Below are 20,149 nucleotides of genomic sequence, written 5' to 3'. Positions count from 1 at the left end.
ATATCGGCTGCACCGATAATCGGTCGATCCCTTCAACTTCAAACACATGTATTCTAAAGCCCCAAACACACGGGCCAAATGACGGGAGACATTGGCTGGTTAAAATAAAAAATGTCCGACCGACTCCCGATCAACACTCTCAGCCAATGGCAGAGAGTGCTGATCGGAGTGTTCTGGCGTTCCCCTGTCAGAACACAATAGCTCAGTGAGGGAGATCGCTGTACTAACTTTGGATGTTTAGTACATTGGCACCATATGGAGCCGACAGTTTTATTAAACAAAAAAAAAACTGAAAAAATGATGGAAGAAACTGATTGGTTGTTCTCAGTGACACATTTCTGTTTGTATATGGTATCTTAGGTCAGGGCTCGATAAATCCCGGTCGCCAGGTCGTCATGGCGACTAGAAATAGCGTCCTGGCGACTTGGCTTGGAAGGTGGGCGAAGGTGGCGACTTTTTTGTTGTGAGCTGGCGCCATCTGGTGGTGAGCCGTTGGTATTACAAGTTATTACCACCAGATGTGAGCTGGCGCCATCTGGTGGTGGCCGTTGGTATTACAAGTTAAGCATTACAAGTTAAACAGCAATTCTAATGTCATTTTTCACTATTTTCACTGCCATCTTCTTCCCTCTAATTAGAACCCCCAAACATTATATATATTTTTTATCCTAACACCCTAGAGAATAAAATGGAGATCATTGCAATACTTTCTGTCACGCCGTATTTGTGCAGCGGTCTTACAAGCGCACTTTTTTGGGAAAAAATTACAGTTTTTTTAATTAAAAAATAAGACAACAGTAAAGTTATCCCCATTTTTTAAAATATTATGAAAGATAATGTTACGCCGAGTAAATTCATACCCAACATGTCACGCTTCAAAATTGCGTCCGCTCGTGGAATGCCGACAAACTTTTACCCTTTAAAATCTTCATCAGCGACGTTTAAAAAAATCTACAGGTTGCATGTTTTGAGTTACAGAGGAGGTCTAGGGCTAGAATTATTGCTCTCGCTCTACCAATCGCGGCGATACCTCACATGTGTGATTTGAACACCGTTTACATATGCGGGCGCTGCTCACGTATGTGTTCGCTTCTGCGCGCAAGCTCGTCGGGACGGGGCGCGTTTTCTGGCTCCTAACTTTTTTAGCTGGCTCCTAGATTCCAAGAAAATTTGTCAAACCCTGTCTTAGGTTCTCATTCATAAACTGTAATAAACAATGGGCCTTCTTACCTTGGTCCTCCTGGCTGGCGGTATCCGTATCTGTGGCTGAAGATGCCAGATCTTGTACAGGACTTTTACTCTCTGTACTATCCCAGGACAAAAGCATCTTCTGAGGGTCTAAAGTGCTTCTGTGAATTATAAAGTGCACACGCTGTAGTTCTGAGCTCAGTGAACAGACATTGGGGGTGGATTTACTAACAGCAAATAGACTGTGCACTCTGCATGTGCAGTTGCTCCAGATCTTAGTAAATAAAATGAAGCTTCACTTCACGTGCAAGGAAACTAAAAAAGAAAACCCCAAAGAATTTTTGCTTGCACATGATTGGATGATAAGTAAGCAGATCTTCCCGTCATTTACTAAGCTCTGGAGCGGGGCGGGGTCGGCAACCCATCGATCGCAGTTTACCTGTTGACCGCCGGCAGGCGACAGGTGGACCGCAAACAGGTTCCTGGGCCTCCGACCCCCGACTTCTATGTGTGCCGATCCTGGTCTCCCCTAAAAGGCCTCCTCCATGGCTGTGCCACGCCATCTATGTCCCGGAGTCTCTCTCCCCCTCCTGCCTCCATCCTCCTCCGCCGCGGCTGTGATCAGTGAACAGCGGCGACCAGAAGGAAGCACAGCTCAGGATGGAGGGCGGGAGGATGAGCTGGCCAAAAAACATATGTTAAACTGCTGGTGATTGGTTGCTAGCACACAGGGTGGTCCTAAGCAACCAATCATCAGCTTGCCAATATGAAAAGTCCTTGTGCCAGCTCCCACCCCCTCTGCCCAGAACTGTGCTGCCTCCCGGACTCCGCTGTGGTAGGACACGGTTCTATGCGAGAGGATTGAAGGGGCGTTGCTGCCATAGGGGAAAGGGGGGCAGAAGACACCACTGTGTGTGTGGGGGGGGGTTGATGTAAAGGGTGCATAGGACACGGTTATGGGCAGGGTCACCCCCATTGCAGTGTCCTCTACCACCCTTTACATCAAAACATCCCCCCCCCCCCCCCGAGCATAACGCACTCTCGATCTCTGCATCCTGAGCGTAATGCACTGGTGGACCCTGCATTCTCTGCATAATGCATTTCTAAATCCTGCACTCTCTTGTAATACTTATTTTTGCTCTGAGTAAAAAAAAAAGGTCAGTCTTACTGGGTTTTTTATTTCGTTTTTCCGGCAATGCGCAGTGCGAATGCATCGCACATATGTGAACCAGCCTCATTGAAATCAATGTATTTTATAATGTTATGCGAATTGGATGCGGTTTAAGCCACACTCAATTCACATAGGTGTGAACCCGGCCTCAAGGAGATCTCCATCTCTCGAAGGTTGCCTACCCCTGCTCTGGAGCAACTGCACTGCACTGCACTATTTGCCTTTAGTAAATCAACTCCACGGTGTCAGTTTAATAACATGTGCAAAATAAGATCAGTCTTGCATTGAAGAGCAGCCCAGAGCAATTCTACCAATGATCCAATGCCTTGATTTCAAGTGAACCTGTCTGATCCATCAAGGGTGTTCAAGCAAATGACACTTCTCTAGTACCAACACGTTATATTGTCTGCAAGTACCCATAGTGATACATAAACTTGGTGGCAGGCACCATCTCTCCCAGAGCCCTACCATTCACCAATACAATGTAAAGCTGGCCATAGATGATCATAATGCGGCTGGTTCAGCAGGGTCCAGCCGAATTTCAATCCATGTGCGACTGCTCCCGTTCCACAAAAGTCGATCGAATGATTGACTATCGAATGCGCTTGTTGGAATCTTTTTTACGGATCAACGACCGCAACTGCTGTATTCTGACAGCAGAGAGCCCCCGCAGTCGGAAAACAAATGTCTCAGCGAGAAGGATTCCTCTATCCGCCTAGGTTGTGTGGCTGATTAACCACTTAAGGACCGCCTCCTGAACATTTACGACGGCAGAATGGCACTGCTGGGCACATGCACGTACAGGTACGTGCTGTGCTAATGTCCAACTGTGGGTCGCGGGCGCGCCCGGTCCGAAGCTCCGTGACCGCGGGACCCGCGGACCCGATCGCCGCTGGAGTCCCGCGATCGGTCCCCGGAGCTGAAGAACGGGGAGAGCCGTGTGTAAACACAGCTTCCCCGTTCTTCACTGTAGCGGCATCATCGATCGAGTGTTCCCTTTTATAGGGATACAAAATCGATGACGTCACACCTACAGCCACACCCCCCTACAGTTGTAAACACACATGAGGTCACACTTAACCCCATCAGCGCCCCCTTGTGGTTAACTCCCAAACTGCAACTGTCATTTTCACAATAAACCATGCATTTTTATAGCACTTTTTGCTGTGAAAATGACAATGGTCCCAAAAATGTGTCCAAATTGTGCGAAGTGTCCGCCATAATGTCGCAGTCACAAAAAAAAAAATCGCTGATCGCCGCCATTAGTAGTAAAAAAAAAAAAAAAATGCCATAAAACTATTCCCTATTTTGTAAACGCTATAAATTTTGCGCAAACCAACCGATAAACGCTTATTGCGATTTTTTTTACCAAAAATAGGTAGAAGAATACGTATCGGCCTAAACTGAGGAAAACATTTTTTTTTATATATATATTTTTGGGGGATATTTATTATAGCAAAAAGTAAAAAATATTGCATTTTTTTCGAAATTGTCGCTCTATTTTTGTTTATAGCGCAAAAAATAAAAACCGCAGAGGTGATCAAATACCACCAAAAGAAAGCTCTATTTGTGGACGCCAATTTTGTTTGGGAGCCACGTCGCACGACCGTGCAATTGTCTGTTAAAGAGACGCAGTGCCGAATCGCAAAACCTGGCCGGGTCCTTTAGCTGCATTTTGGTCCAGGTCTTAAGTGGTTAAAAAAGAAAAATGCATCATCCATGGCCAGCCTTAAGCAGAATGTACATTATACAATGGAACGCAGGAAAGAAAAAATTGATTGGTTCCCCCATCAACAGTATTGATAGGGGAATTCTTCCTGCAGCACTATGGTGTTCTCCTGGCGGGGAGCCTTCCCTGCTAGCAGAACACAATGATCACTGCCAGCAGCTATAGCTGCCAGCAGGGATCGAAAGAAAAAACCTGACAGGCCCATAGATTGAATCTCGGACAGTCCCTGCTGAACGGGCCGAGATTCAATCTATCTATGTCCAACTTTAGAGTCTCTACTGCCAATTGAGGTTCTGGCACTGAACTGCTGGAATAGCTGGGGAGAAATTTAGTTTAGCAAATAGGTGGCTCTTTGCTCAAAATCAGGCCTAAGTTGAGGCCGTGTGTCTAGTATGTAGCTATGACCCATCTCCAGATTTTAAAAAACATATAGAATTACAAAAAATATTTTTAGGCACCACAGACATTTGTAATATGATTTGTTTGAGCAGATTTTTCACTTTAAAGTATTACTAAACCCACAACAGTAAAATCGGTCTGTATATGCGTTAAGGCATACTCACTGTGGAACCTAAGGGGTTAATACTGCACATTGTGTAAAAAGGCTGTGTGATCCCGTCTTCCCTGATCCTCCTCTTCTTCCACAGTCCCCAATCCATCTCTGCATAAAAAATAGCCTTGGGGGCACTCTGCACATGTTCAGTTTGCTGTATCGCAAAAAATGGCCTGGTCATGAAAGGGGTACACCTTCCGGAGCTGAAGTGGTTAACAGAAGGCATGCCTAGGTGCCTGCAGGTCAGGCGTCCCTGCCTAGGTGCCTGCAGGTCGGGCGTCCCTGCCTAGGTGCCTGCAGGTCGGGCGTCCCTGCCTAGGTGCCTGCAGGTCGGGCGTCCCTGCCTAGGTGCCTGCAGGTCGGGCGTCCCTGCCTAGGTGCCTGCAGGTCGGGCGTCCCTGCCTAGGTGCCTGCAGGTCGGGCGTCCCTGCCTAGGTGCCTGCAGGTCGGGCGTCCCTGCCTAGGTGCCTGCAGGTCGGGCGTCCCTGCCTAGGTGCCTGCAGGTCGGGCGTCCCTGCCTAGGTGCCTGCAGGTCAGGCGTCCCTGCCTAGGTGCCCGCAGGTCAGGCGTCCCTGCCTAGGTGCCTGCAGGTCAGGCGTCCCTGCCTAGGTGCCCGCAGGTCAGGCGTCCCTGCCTAGGTGCCCGCAGGTCAGGCGTCCCTGCCTAGGTGCCTGCAGGTCAGGCGTCCCTGCCTAGGTGCCTGCAGGTCAGGTATCCCTGCCGTTTATACATTTTAATTTTTTGTTCTACCTATGTCCCTTCAGAAATGAAATGCATAGAAACAGAGAGAGGGAGACAGTTCATATGAAGTGAAAGATAAATATAACAATAGTTACTTCAGTCTATTTACAGATGGGAAAATCCTCCAGGATGGGTGCAGCAGATCCACATTTATCACTTGCCCCTTTTTAAGGGCGAACCCCAACCGGCAATACATGGAGACGGCGTTCTAGAAACAAAAAAAACAGTATCTGTTTTACTCTGGAGAATTCGGACAGTTGTAAAGGGATCTGCTCAGAACAGATATCAGGCGGCCTTCTTGCTCTGGAAGTGGCGCTAGTTCAGGGCAGGAACCCTACTGTGTCTGATACAGCACAAGCCTCATCTACCATGCAGCTACCGTGTTTCCCCGAAAATAAGCCCGGGTCTTATATTAATTATGCCAACAAAAGACACAGTAGGGCTTATTTTCAAGGTAGGTCTTACCATGTAATGTGCTGTTTTCTCTCCCCCTCTCCCTCCCTGCCAGGAATCCCCAGTGTGAACTGAGTTTAAATGCTTGTACAATCCTATAATCCACTTTATTACAGTAGTATATAATGTACAATGTGTGTGTTTCTGTAATATAATTGTGCCAAATACATTTGTTATAGCACCGCTCTGCGCTTCTGTTACCCGCCGGATCTCTCTTCCCCGCAATTATATTACAGAAACACACACATCGTACATTATATACTACTGTAATAGAGTGGATTATAGGATTTTACAAGCATTTTTAACCACTTCAATACCGGGCTTTTATACACACCTCAATACCGGGCCTATTCTGGCACTTCTCTCCTACATGTAAAAATCATTATTCTTTTGCTAGAAAATTACGCAGAACCCCCAAATATTATATATGTTTTTTTAGCAGATACCCTAGGGAATAAAACGACGGTCATTGCAACGTTTTATCTTGCACGGTATTCGCACAATAATTTTTCAAACGCCCTTTTTTTGGAAAAAAATTGTTTCATGAATTAAAAAAATAACAAAACAGTAAAGTTAGCCCAATTTCTTTGTATAATGTGATAGGTATCTATTTACTCGGTGTAACATAATCTAACATGTCACGCTTTAAAATTGCGCATACTCATTGAATGGCGCCAAACTTCGGTACTTAAAAATCTCCATAGGCAACGCTTTAATTTTTTTTTACAGGTTACCAGTTTAGATTTACAGAGGAGATCTAGTTCTAGATTTGTTGCTGGCACTCTAACGCACGTGGCGATACCTCACATATGTGGTTTAAACGGCGTTCACATATGTCGGCGGGACTTACGTGTGCGTTCGCTACTGCGCGCGAGCTACCGGGGGCAGGGGCGTTTTAATTTTATTTTTTATTCTTTTATTTATTTTTTTACTTATTTTTTTCTTTTTTACACTTCTTTTCTAATTTTTTTTTTTTTTTTTTACTTTTATTTCTATTACAAGGAATGTAAACATCCCTTGTAATAGGAATGTGTGTGACAGGTCCACTTTATGGAGAGATGCGGGGTCAATAAGACCCCACATCTCTCCTCCAGGCTGGAAACCATGAGATCGGTGAAAAAAAATTCACAGATCTCATGAATACTGTTGCTTACTAGCCGCAATCGCGGCTTTGTTTACTTACGGGGACCCGGGCGTGACGTCATCACATCGCGCCCGGGTCCTCCGACGGTCATAGAGATGACTGGTGACCATCTGGTCACCAGTCATCTCTATGCTTCCTGCGAGCGCCGGACGATTCTTTCTCCGGGCCCCTGATGGCACGGGAGAGCCCGGAGAAGCACCAGATGGTGGCGGGAGGGGGGGATGTCCCCTCCCGCCGCCTGTAAGAACGATCAAGCGGCGGAACCGCCGCTATGATCGCTCTTATGCTGCGCAGAATCGCCGGCAGAACAAAAGGATATCTGGATGATGCCTCTGGCTGCAGGCATCATTCAGATATTCACCCGCAAAGCCCAGGACGTCATTTGACGTCCACCCAGGATGGGAGATCCCATCTGTGGACGTCAAATGACAATGGGCGGGTATTGAAGTGGTTAACTAGGGCTTATTTTCGGGGTAGGGTTTATATTGCAGCCCTCCTGGAAAATAATACTAGGTCTTATTTTCAGGGTAGGTCTTATTTTTGGGGAAACACGGTAGCACAGCTTTTAGGAGCCAGGATGGGAGCGCCGGGGTAAAAGCCATATTAAAGTGTATTGCATAAAGTGTAAGTGCATTGGATATTCAAACATTGCCTACAGTAAAAAGGTAATATACTTGAATAAGAACACAAGAAAAACATGCCATTGGAGGATGTGATCAGGGAAGTGATCACCAATGCTGGGGTTTCAATTTCACTGTCACTGACCACCAATGTGGGAAGAGATCACTGTCAAGCAATTAGGGGGATGCACAATGTACAGTATTTACCGAGCACTAGTGTGAAGGGGGGGGGGGGGCGTATGTGTTAATAGCACTGACACCAATGCTGAGGGGTTGTTTTTTTTTTGCATCCACGGATACCAATGATAGGGGTTATTATTGTGCCCAGTAACACCAATGCTGGGGGTTATTACTGCATGCACTGACACCAATGCTGGGGGTTATTTCTGCCTGTACTGACAACAAAAATGAGGTGTTATTACTGCGTGTACTGACACCAATGCTGGGGGTTATTATTGTGCCTAGTAACACCAATGCTGGGGGTCATTACTGCATGCACTAGTCTAACACCAATGCTGGGGGTTATTACTGCATGTACTGACACCAATGCTGGGGGTTATTACTGCGTGCACCGACACCAATGCTGGGGGTTATTAGTGCATGCACTGACACCAATGCTGGGGGTTATTAGTGCATGCACTGACACCAATGCTGGGGTTATTACTGCATGCACCGACACCAATGCTGGGGGTTATTAGTGCATGCACTGACACCAATGCTGGGGTTTTTTACTGCGTGTACTGACACCAATGCTGGGGGTTATTACTGCATGCACTGACACCAATGCTGGGGGTTATTGCTGCCTGTACTGACAACAAAAATGAGGGGTTATTACTGCGTGTACTGACACCAATGCTGGGGGTTATTATTGTGCCTAGTAACACCAATGCTGGGGGTCATTACTGCATGCACTAACACCAATGCTGGGGGTCATTACTGCATGCACTAAAACCAATGCTGGGGGTTATTACTGCGTGTACTGACACCAATAGTGGGGGTTTTTACTGCGTGTACTGACACCAATAGTGGGGGTTTTTACTGCGTGTACTGACACCAATGCTGGGGGTTATTACTGCGTGTACTGACACCAATGCTGGGGGTTATTACTGCATGTACTGACACCAATGCTGGGGGTTATTACTGCGTGTACTGACACCAATAGTGGGGGTTTTTACTGCGTGTACTGACACCAATGCTGGGGGTTATTACTGCATGCACTGACACCAATGCTGGGGGTTATTGCTGCCTGTACTGACAACAAAAATGAGGGGTTATTACTGCGTGTACTGACACCAATGCTGGGGGTTATTATTGTGCCTAGTAACACCAATGCTGGGGGTCATTACTGCATGCACTAACACCAATGCTGGGGGTTATTGCTGCATGTACTGACACCAATGCTGGGGGTTATTACTGCTTGCACTGACACCAATGCTGGGGGTTATTACTGCGTGTACTGACACCAATGCTGAGGGGTTAATATTGTATTCACTAAGACCAAGGCTGGTGGATTATTATTGCGTCCACTGACTAAACAAGCACATTTTTAATCATCTAGCGAGAGGAGAATCAGAATGTTAAAAGCAATCCCCTTTTGGTGTCCTGAAAATAGGGGGGGGGGGGGGATAGATGAAAAAATGCCGCCCTTGCAGTTGTTGTCAGAATACCACCCTTACAGACAGCTAAAAAAAGATTATTGGTGTCATGCTGATGGCTCACCAATTATGGAGACACCATCAGATAAGAGGTCAGTCAGCCACATCTCAAGGAACCCCTAGCAATCTCTGACGGTTCCCTGGGGTTCCGTAGAAACCTATTCGAGAATGGCTGGTCTAGAGGGTAGATGCTATGGCACTTTTGTATCAAGTCTATTCAAACACACACTCCTTTCTGAAAATGAGCCGTTAGCGAGTCAATTAAATAAATGAATCCAGCGACCGACCCGCTTACTGGACACAATTATTATAAGAATCGCCTAGAGAAAAAGCCCCAACGGTTACAGAAATGTGTTGCTAGTATGCTTAGAAGGCTTAGATTTCTTAAGAGTTCATTCTACAAACTGTGTTTGGACGAAGACAACAGGCAAAGTTAGTGGGACTTATATTTTGTTAAATAAAATAATTACCTTTACAAGAGACAGGTCAATCTCCAGGACATTTGCAAGCTAGAAAACAAAGCAGAACGTGCAATTAAAAAAGGCGCTAATATGAATACAGAAGGCTGCATATTATTTAAAGCCGAAGACCAGGCAGATATAAAGGACACACATTAAAGGATATGTAAAGGTCCATTTAAAAGAAACAAAACACATCATACTTCCCTCCGTTGTGCAGTTGGTTTTTCACAGAGTGGCCCCGATCCTCCTCTTCTGGGGTCCCTCAGCGGCGCTCCTCCTCTTCGCTCGTTCCCCACAGAGAGGGCTCCCCCCCCTCGGGGCACTCGTGTGGGCGCGCTCCCGTGTCCTGCTGCTGCGTCTATTGACAGAGACAGCAGGACTTGGCCCCGCCCCCACGTCATTGGATTTGATTGACCGCAGCGGGAGCCAATGGCTGCACTGCTATAAATCTATCCAATCAGGGCCCGAGACACTGGCTAGAGGTGGTGTGCTCATCCCCGTCGCTGGAAAGACCGGGTTCAAGTAAGTTAAAGGGGGGCTCTTGGGGGCTTCTGCATTATTATTATTTAGGTACTTCTATAGCGCAGTCAATTTACGCAGCGCTTTACATATACATTGTACATTCACATCAGTCCCTACCCTCAAGGAGCTTACAATCTAAGGTCCCCAACTCACATTCATATAAAAGGGCCGATTTAGGCAGAAGCCAATTATCCTACCAGCATGTCTTTGTAGTGTGTGAGGAGACCGGAGTACCCGGAGGAAACCCATTTAGGCACAGGGAGAACATGCAAACTCCAGGCAGGTAGTGTCGTGGTCGGGATTCGAACCAGCAACCCTTTTTACTGCTAGGCGAGAGTGCTACCCACTACACCTCACCGAAGGTTTTTCACCTTAATGCATAGAATGCATTAAGGTGAAAAACCTTGGGGGTTTACAACTCTGTATGCAGCTCTGTATTCAATACCTGAATTTGAACTGGTACCAGCCTCTTGCAATTCCTGTACAGCAGAACTCATACTAGGGGAGGGAGTGGCAGCACAGGTAGCTAATTGGTTGTACAGCAATGTTCACATGCCAACAAGGGACACGCAGATTAGAGAAAAGGGAAAAGTGGCAAAGAGACATCAGCCTGCTGCTTCTCCTTTCATGGTCCAGTCACAGACGAGTGTCAGGGGCAAGACCTGCAAGTGTCACTTAACTGCAGCAGAGAAAAACCATGTGCCCTGCCTTGCCCAGACTGAGCTGTGTGGCAGAACTGTGCAAGTCTCAGGTCTGGATGGCCAGAAACAAAAATCCTTTGTCAGGTTAAACAGTTCCCAAATACAGTGGAACCTTGGATTGCGAGTAACGCGGTTAACAAGCGTTTCACAATACAAAAGCACTGTATTTTTAAAAATCGTAACTCGGTTTGCGAGTGTTGTCTCGCAAAATGAGCACGATTCAGGTCAAAGCAGTGTGCAGTACCGCGTTTGGCCTGAGGTGGGGGGCGCCGGATGACGTTTGTAAATGCACAGAGAGGCCCAAGGACAGCCTGGCTGACCTCTGCAAATCTCGGGAACAAAGTCTTTCCGAGGTCAGCCGAGGTGTCCTCGGGCCTTTTTTGGCTGTTTGAGGCTCTCCGGCGCCCCCCCCCCCCCCCGGCTGCATGCAGTATTGCATGCCATTGAAGTCAACGCAGGACAAATTATTTTCGTTTCCATTGACTTGGGGAAACTTGCTTTAAAATGCGAGTACTTTGGATTACGAGCATTCTCCTAGAACGGATTATGCTCGTAATCCGAGGTTCCACTGTATGCCTTTCATCTGTATATTTAGCTGTAAGCCCGCAGTTCAATTTGCATTTGAAAGTGCCAAAAAAAGATCACAATGGGCTCAAATCGCACCAAAAATAGTGCATGCAGGGACGGACCTGTCATCCGCCTGCTCAGTGGGGATTGGCAGATCGATCCCTGCTGAGCAGAGCGGAGTCCATACACGGGCAATCCCGTGTTAAAGGATCATAAAATGTAATTGTAGGTAGGGATCTTGTGCCAAATGTGTAGAAAAAAAAAATATAATAAAGTGAATAAATTTAATTCATGAGCTGCTCCCCAAAATTCAGTTAACTGAAAGAATGTACAAATAGCAAAGCAGGGGGCGCTGTATTACCATAAATGCAGTGTCCATATGTGTATAATGGATAAAAAGTGTTGATAGTGCTTAAATTCCTTCAGTTCGCGTTGTGCGAGGACAGGGAGGATTCCCACCTTCACCAATTGGAAAACACCACAATAGTGCATATAAGGATGGCACCTTACCAGATGTTGTTGACCTTTTTCGTTAGAAAAAAGGTCAAATAAAGCTTAGTGTCACAATGGACAGACTGTGGCAAATGGATTCCCTTATGTTCCTTTAGTTCAGCTTGACTAAGCGTCATTGAGCGTGGTAAAAGAAGAAAAAAAAAACGCCATAGCATGATATCATTTAATAAAATATATAAAAACACACAGTGCCGAGTGGCTCCTTACTTGGGTTGGTGTCCACGTCCCGGCACTGAGGCTGTACGGCTTTGGTCGAATAGAGATGGGTCCTCGCTGGGGAAGCTAGCGTGCGCTCCACCTCTGGCGTCAGAGAAACCAGTGGGACCGGAAGTAGATGCTGTGCGTGCCCAGGTACCGCCTCGACGTACGTTTCGTCTATAACGTCATCAGGAAGGTGGGAATCCTCCCTGTCCTCGCACAGCGCGAATTGAAGGAATTTGAGCACTATCAACACTTTTTTATCCATTATACACATATGGACACTTTACCAATTCACTGCTATTTTCCCAACTGACTTATTGGTTTTGATATATGCATGTGAATATTTTGTTGTCTAACTGGTAACCATTCATCTTATTGGGTGGCTGACAGTCACTGCACTGGTTTGGAACATATTCATTTAATGATATATTTTTTTCACTTTATGTTATATGCATTTATGGTAATACAGCGCCCCCTGCTTTGCCATTTGTAGAATGTAATGTTGTGTTTTTTATCATTTGCTGGGAATGCATTAGGGTAAAAAAAAAAAAAAAACACTTGGGGTTTAGTACTATGCATTTTAAAAATGAAAATAGTAGAGTCACCTTACCTCTGCCACATTAGTATGTTCATCAATAGACACAAATATCTTATAAAGAAGAGTTTCAAAATAGTCTCCTTGCAGCCGGTTCATCACAAACCCTTCAAGGGGAGGCACTGAAAAGACATCATCTCCGAGTTATTATTCTGAAGGAGACACTTGGCGTTTCAATTAAAATAAATATTCTAATTTCTCAAAAACCAATAACTAAAAAACCACAAGCTGTGTCCAAGTTCCTTAGGCCTGCATCACACTGACAAAAACATCAACACTGCTGGCAATGGTGCCCGATCACATGAATAAAGTGCAGCTGCGATGCAACTTTGGGAAGATGACAACGGCAGGGGGCTCCGGGACATCGCAGCGCTGGAGTGAAGGCGAACATAGTTCCACTTTAACCACTTAAAGAGGAAGTAAACCCTGTACTTTTTTCACATCTTTATAAATATTACGATCCAACAATACATTGAAAGGTAACTAAAACAAGGTTTTCAAATACCTTTTTTAGCTTTTGTAAAAATTCTCTTCTGGGTATCGGCCGCGCCATCTTTACTAGTGATTGCTAGCTCTTGTAAGGACGTCATTTCCGCCCTTCCTTTCCTTCACGGTCTAAATCCCGCGCATGCGCGATCACGTCTAAGCCAAACTTGATGTATGGAAGTCTCTCTGCTGCTATGGTTCACTCCCCTTGTGCGACGTCTTATATCAGGGATCCTCAAACTACAGCCCTCCAGCTGTTGTAGAACTACTTATCCCATGAGGCATTGTAACACACTGACATTCACAGACATGACTAGGCATGATGGGAATTGTAGTTCCTGAACAACTGGAGGGCCGTAGTTTGAAGACCCATGGCTTATATAGTCACAAGGGGAGAACCAGGAATGAGAGAAGGAGAGCACAGCATCTGTGCCGTTCTCAATGAGGGAGCATGCAGAGGATAGTGAAACGGCACACAAAACGTGCCGTTAAAGAAGCTATGGACTGCGCAAGCACCGCTGACGTCACTACAGATTGCAGAACAGATTATAATGTGTTAAATGTGGGGGGAGGGAGAGATAGATAGAGAACACAGAGGGGACATTTTCCTCTGGCACATGTCATGCGGTATGTCAAAACTCTCCTTCTCCAGGCGTTGTTCCCAAAATACAGACTCAGGTTTCCTTCATTATACGATGTTTATTCTTCCAAAGATATGACAGCAAGACAGTTAATGCTTACATTGTTACAGCTGGTAAAACATCATGGCAGGGTGGCATTTCAGAAAGTTACAGAAGGAGGAAATAGATGGTACATCTTCTCTGCTGGATAGAGTCCCTTCCAGCAGGTTGGGTTGTTCCAACCTCCATCTTCTCTGTAGGGTCGTGACCCTAAGGCTTCCTACCTAACTATGCACACCACATGGATACTTATACAGGTTTAACAGCTAAGCTAAGCTCCATAGAAGGTTGGTGATGAACGTTAACACCCACTTATGTATTTTATAGTAACATCTCCACCCACTGTATTGACGTATGTCTTCAAGAATAGATGTGGTCTACACTACAACAGATGTACTGTCGTCCTATAACTGACCTTGTCCTCAAAAGCTACCATGTTTAAACCAATGATTCAGAAACATTTATCACATAATAAATATTAATAAATTTAAAATCTAACATAATGAACTAGAAAGAGTTAAAGCGGTGGTTCACCCTCCATGACAACATTTTAGCATAAAATTCGGCAAAGTAGCGCGAGCTACAGTATGCCTGTCTTTATTTTTTTAGCCCGGTACTCACTGTGTAATCGTAGAGACAAGATTCCGACTCCACGCGGGAAATGGGCGTTCCTATGGAGAGGGAAGGCGATTGACGGCCGGCTCTGGCACGTCACGCTCCCCGAAGACAGCCGTAACAGGTCTCGGCTCTTCACGGCGCTATACGGCGCCTGCGCACAGACTATGCGCAGGCGCCGTGAAGCGCCAAGTCCTATTTTGGCTATTTCCGGAGAAGCGTGACGTGCCAGAGCCGGCCGTCAATCACCTTCCCTCTCCATTGGAACGCCCATTCCCCGAGGGGAGTCGGAATCTTGTCTCTACGATTGCACAGTGAGTACCGGGCGAAAAAAATAAAGACAGGCATACTGTAGCTCGCGCTACTATGCCAAATTTTATGCTAGAGGAAAAAAAAAAAATTTTTTTTATTAATAGGGTGAACCCCCGCTTTAAGCCTCGGAAAACTGTCAGGAGAGATTTTGGCCTGGAAAACTGGACGTGTGTATGCTTCCTCACAGTTTTCCCGTCAGAAAACAGCCGGGAAAATAGAGAACCTGCTGTCCATTTTCCCGGCGTTTTTTCCCCCGCCAGATCGACTACTTACCTATGGGAAACACTGTGAGGCAGTGCCGATGGAGCATACACATGGTCAGGATTCCCGGCCAAAGCTCCATGGTAGTTTTCCTGTCGGGTTTTCGGCTTTCCCCTCGGTGGACTTTTTACCGCCAAGAAAACCGAGCTTGTGTACAGAGCAAGTGAAATTTCACAGGCAGCGATCAGCTGCCTGTTATATATAGATTAGAATAAGCTAAAGTGAAAGTGAAGGGTTTACAACCACTTTAACCTAAAGAAAATGTCCATCATGACCAGGCCATTTTTTACGATACGGCACCACGTCACTTTAACTGACAATTGCTAGGTCGTGCGAAACTATACCCCAAAAAATAAAAAAATCATTTTTTTTGTCCCACAAATAGAGCTTTCTTTTGGTGGTATAAGTCACCTCTGCAGGTGTTTATTTTTTGCGCTTCAAAAACAAAAAAAGACCAACAATTTTGAAATAAAATTTATATGTTTTACTTTCTGTTATAAAACATATCTAATAAAAAAATAAAAAACAAAAAAAATAATTGAATTTCTAATAAATAAAAAAAAAATTAGGCCAATATTAATTCTGCTGCATGCTTTTGGTAAAAAAACAAAACCCAATAAGCGTATATGGATTTGTTTAAGCAAATGTGAAGGTGTCTACAAAACTATGGGATGGGTTTATGGAATTTGTTTTTTTTTTAATTTTTTTACACTAGTAATGGCGGCAACATGCGACTTATATCCAGACTTCAATATTGCGGCAGGCAATTGGACACCAACTGACACTTTTGACACTGTGCAGGAACCAGGGACATTAATACAGTGATCAGTGCTAAACATATTCACTGTACTAATCACACTGGCTGGGAAGGGGTTAAACATCTAGGGCGACAGAGGGGTTAACTGTGTGCCTAGTTAGTGTTTTTGTGTGCTGCTGTCACTAGGGAAAGAGATCTATTCTAGTCCCTGCTTTGCAGGAACACAGAATCCATCTCCCTCCCACCCCCCTCCCCCGTCAGAACAGAACTTTGTCTTGTTTACATTGCCTTCAAAAAGTATTCATACCCCTTGACTTTTTCCCAATAAAATACATTTACATTTTTGGTTGTACCATGACAAATTGTGGAAAATTTCAAGGGGCGTGAATACTTTTTCAAGGCACTGTAGATAGTCATATCTCAGTTCTCGGTGTATTGTCTGGAGGGAATTAAGTGCCTGCCACCCGCAGATCGGCTTCTGCTGTGAATTATCAAAGCATAAGGAGCCCCCTGCAGGCGGAAGTCCGGAATCACCAATATACAATGATCAGGCGCACAGCTACCGCCCTGTAGCAGTAAAAGTGCTATAGGGCGGTCAGCAAGTGGTTAAAACATTCTAAGGTATCACATCATTGGCAGCAGTCTCTGTAATGTTCGGAAAATAAATCTACAGTAGATTGCTTTTTAGAGGGTGGTGGAGCAGTGACTGGCAAGCATACTGGAGGAAATCCTGCTGCCTACCGAATGCCTGTTTTTTTTTTTTTAATGTTAAGGGGGATTTTGTATTTAAATTCCACACAGCAGCTACAAGCCAAGCATTTGGCCTACAGTTGCAGTGCGGTCACTTTGACCTCAAAAAGTTGGGGCTGCCTGTAAATATTAAATTGTGTACCACCAATTCCAGCTGCAATGTTAAGATTTAGGTGGGTGGCAAAAATGCAGATCGGCCTGCTTTTATCATCCCGACTAAAACGACCACAATAGGTAACAAAGATTATTATATTACACCATCAATTCCCATGGAGCTGTGGAAAGTAAATGAGAAATACAGACAAGCAACATTTTACCAAAGAAAACATAATTCTGCAAAAACAAGATACAAAAGAACAGAGAGGCCAGACCTATAGAAGCTTACAGTCTAGAGCAGAGGAGTCTCCAAACTACGGCCCTCCAGTTGTTCAGGAACTACAATTCCCATCATGCCTAGTCATGTCTGTGAATGTCAGTGTGTTAACAATGCCTCATGGGATGTGTAGTTCTACAACAGCTGGAGGGCCACAGTTTGGAGATAATGGAACTAGGACACAAGATGAAATGAACAGTAAGCAGTATATAAGTGTGTGTGTGCATTTGAGATAATGGAAAATAGTGAAGGTGATTCCGGGCCTTGCTACAAGTAACTTATCCTGTAGGGATTATGCTACATTGTTTAGTCCCATATGGAATGTACAGTGACACTTGCATATAGTTCACCCTAAACCTTCTGCTATACATTGCCTCATCCCTATGCAACTGTAATGTATGTCATGTATTTGTTTTATACTGTTCCTGTGGTGACCTGGGCTCGCCTTTTTGGTGGTTTAAATAAAAATATTTGTGTGTCTTGTCAGTTAGCTGGGGAGAAATCTGGCGCCTTGGGTTATGGGCCAAAATCTGCGCGCCTTGGGTTATGGGCCAAAATCTGCGCGCCTTGGGTTATGGGCCAAAATCTGCGCGCCTTGGGTTATCGGCCAAAATCTGCGCGCCTTGGGTTATCGCCCAAAATCTGCGCGCCTTGGGTTATCGCCCAAAATCTGCGCGCCTTGGGTTACCGGCCAAAATCTGCGCACCTTGGGTTATCGGCCAAAATCTGCGCACCTTGGGTTATCGGCCAAAATCTGCGCACCTTGGGTTATCGGCCAAAATCTGCGCACCTTGGGTTATCGGCCAAAATCTGCGCGCCTTGGGTTATCGGCCAAAATCTGCGCGCCTTGGGTTACCGGGCAAAATCTGCGCGCCTTGGGTTACCGGCCAAAATCTGCGCACCTTGGGTTATCGGCCGAAATCTGCGCACCTTGGGTTATCTGCCAAAATCTGCGCACCTTTGGTTATCGGCCAAAATCTGCGCACCTTGTGTTATCGGCCAAAATCTGCGCACCTTTGGTTATCGGCCAAAATCTGCGCACCTTGGGTTATCGACCAAAATCGGCGCACCTTGGGTTATCGGCCAAAATCTGCGCGCCTTGGGTTATCTGCCAAAATCTGCGCGCCTTGGGTTATCGGCCAAAATCTGCGCGCCTTGGGTTATCGGCCAAAATCTGCGCGCCTTGGGTTATCGGCCAAAATCTGCGCGCCTTGGGTTATCGGCCAAAATCTGCGCGCCTTGGGTTATCGGCCAAAATCTGCGCGCCTTGGGTTATCGGCCAAAATCTGCACGCTTTGGGTTATCGGCCAAAATCTGCGCCGCCTTGGGTTATCGGCCAAAATCTGCGCGCCTTGGGTTATCGGCCAAAATCTGCGCGCCTTGGGTTATCGGCCAAAATCTGCGCGCCTTGGGTTATCGGCCAAAATCTGCGCGCCTTGGGTTACCGGCCAAAATCTGCGCTCCTTGGGTTACCGGCCAAAATCTGCGCTCCTTGGGTTACCGGCCAAAATCTGCGCTCCTTGGGTTACCGGCCAAAATCTGCGCCCCTTGGGTTACCGGCCAAAATCTGCGCCCCTTGGGTTACCGGCCAAAATCTGCGCCCCTTGGGTTACCGCCCATAATCTGCGCCCCTTGGGTTACCGCCCATAATCTGCGCCCCTTGGGTTACCGCCCATAATCTGCGCCCCTTGGGTTACCGCCCATAATCTGCGCCCCTTGGGTTACCGCCCATAATCTGCGCCCCTTGGGTTACCGCCCATAATCTGCGCCCCTTGGGTTACCGCCCATAATCTGCGCCCCTTGGGTCAATGACCAAAATCTGCGCCCCTTGGGTTACCGCCCAAAATCTGTGCCCCTTGGGTTACCGCCCAAAATATGCGCCCCTGTGGTGACCTGGGCTCACCTTTTTGGTGGTTTAAATAAAAATATTTGAAAAAAATAAGTGTGTGTGCCTTGTCCGTTAGCTGGGGAGAAATCTGGTGCCTTGGGTTATCGGCCAAAATCTGCACACCTTGCGTTATTGGCCAAAATATGCGCCCCTTGGGTTACCGCCAAAAATCTTTTCTGTTTTAGCATGACCGTGCCCCGTGTACAAAGCCAGCTTCATAAATACATGGATTGATGAGTAAGGTGTGGAGGAACTCAACCAGCCTGCACAGAGCCCTGACCTCAATCTATACTAACCCTAAACATTCCCAAATGTGCATGACTTGACCATTTACTTTATTATCGACCATAGAAGAAGGTTATACTGTATATCAGCAAGAGCATTACATTATTCATGTAGAGGAAGATTTAATTGGATACTTACCAGCTATACAACTGTCATCCGAGATTGGTACATCAAGATATATGAATCCTTTATTATAAAGGCCTAAAAGACATGGGATGATGTTTGTTAACACCAAATAAGTGGGAGTACAGACTACAATTCAAAGAAAAGACAGATTTAGCACAGGGCTATCACAGACCGCAGTCGCCACTCACCGCCTGCTTTGCGGCCATTCCTGTGTCCCCTCTCCCAGCTCCTCCACCCACCCGGCCGACAATGTCATCCTATCAGCAGGGCAGGGGGCGGGAGGAGCTGCAGACTGGGATGAGTTGGAGTGCCTCTCCCAGTGCAGACCCCTTTATACCACAGTGCCCCCTTTACAGAGCAGTCCTGGAAGGAATTGCCCCCAAAGACCAGAGCATTTTTTGCGATATGGCACTGCTTCGCTTTAACTGACAATTGCGCGGCCGTGCAACGCTGTACCCAAACATCATTTTTTCCCCACAAATAGAGCTTTCTTTTGGTGGTATTTGATCACCTCTGCGGTTTTTATTTTTTGCCCTATAAACAAAAAAAAGACCAACAATTTTGAAAAAAGAAAGCAATATTTTTTACTTTTTGCTTTTATATATATTTATATATATATAATCAAAACAAAATGTCTTCCTCAGTTTAGGCCCTGCAGCAGTGCATGTGCGGTGGGCGGTCCGGAAGTAATTAACCGGCAGAATGGCTCCCCTGCGCTGTATAAATGTCCTTGGTCCCAAAAGTCTGTCCACCGCAAAGTAGCAGTCCTGATAAAAATCGCAGGTCGCCACCATTAGTAGTG

The 20,149-nt window shown here is 46.0% G+C and overlaps 1 protein-coding gene across 1 annotated transcript in view; it reads right to left on the bottom strand.

The window, feature by feature from the left end:
- FAM91A1 (family with sequence similarity 91 member A1) overlaps nt 1-20,149 on the bottom strand; it is a 121,744-nt gene that overhangs the window by 46,346 nt on the left and 55,249 nt on the right. Inside the window, exons 8-12 of the mRNA XM_040354932.1 lie at nt 19,360-19,422; nt 12,830-12,936; nt 9,725-9,763; nt 5,478-5,590; nt 1,231-1,349 (exon numbers count right to left, since the gene is read on the bottom strand). Of these exons, the coding sequence (XP_040210866.1) occupies nt 1,231-1,349; nt 5,478-5,590; nt 9,725-9,763; nt 12,830-12,936; nt 19,360-19,422 (441 nt within the window). The remainder of the gene's footprint in view (nt 1-1,230; nt 1,350-5,477; nt 5,591-9,724; nt 9,764-12,829; nt 12,937-19,359; nt 19,423-20,149) is intronic.

This window comes from Rana temporaria, chromosome 5 (assembly GCF_905171775.1).
Source record: "Rana temporaria chromosome 5, aRanTem1.1, whole genome shotgun sequence".
Classification (NCBI taxonomy): domain Eukaryota; kingdom Metazoa; phylum Chordata; class Amphibia; order Anura; family Ranidae; genus Rana; species Rana temporaria.
Note: the sequence above shows the minus strand (reverse complement) of the source record. Positions and strands in the feature narration are given on the sequence as shown.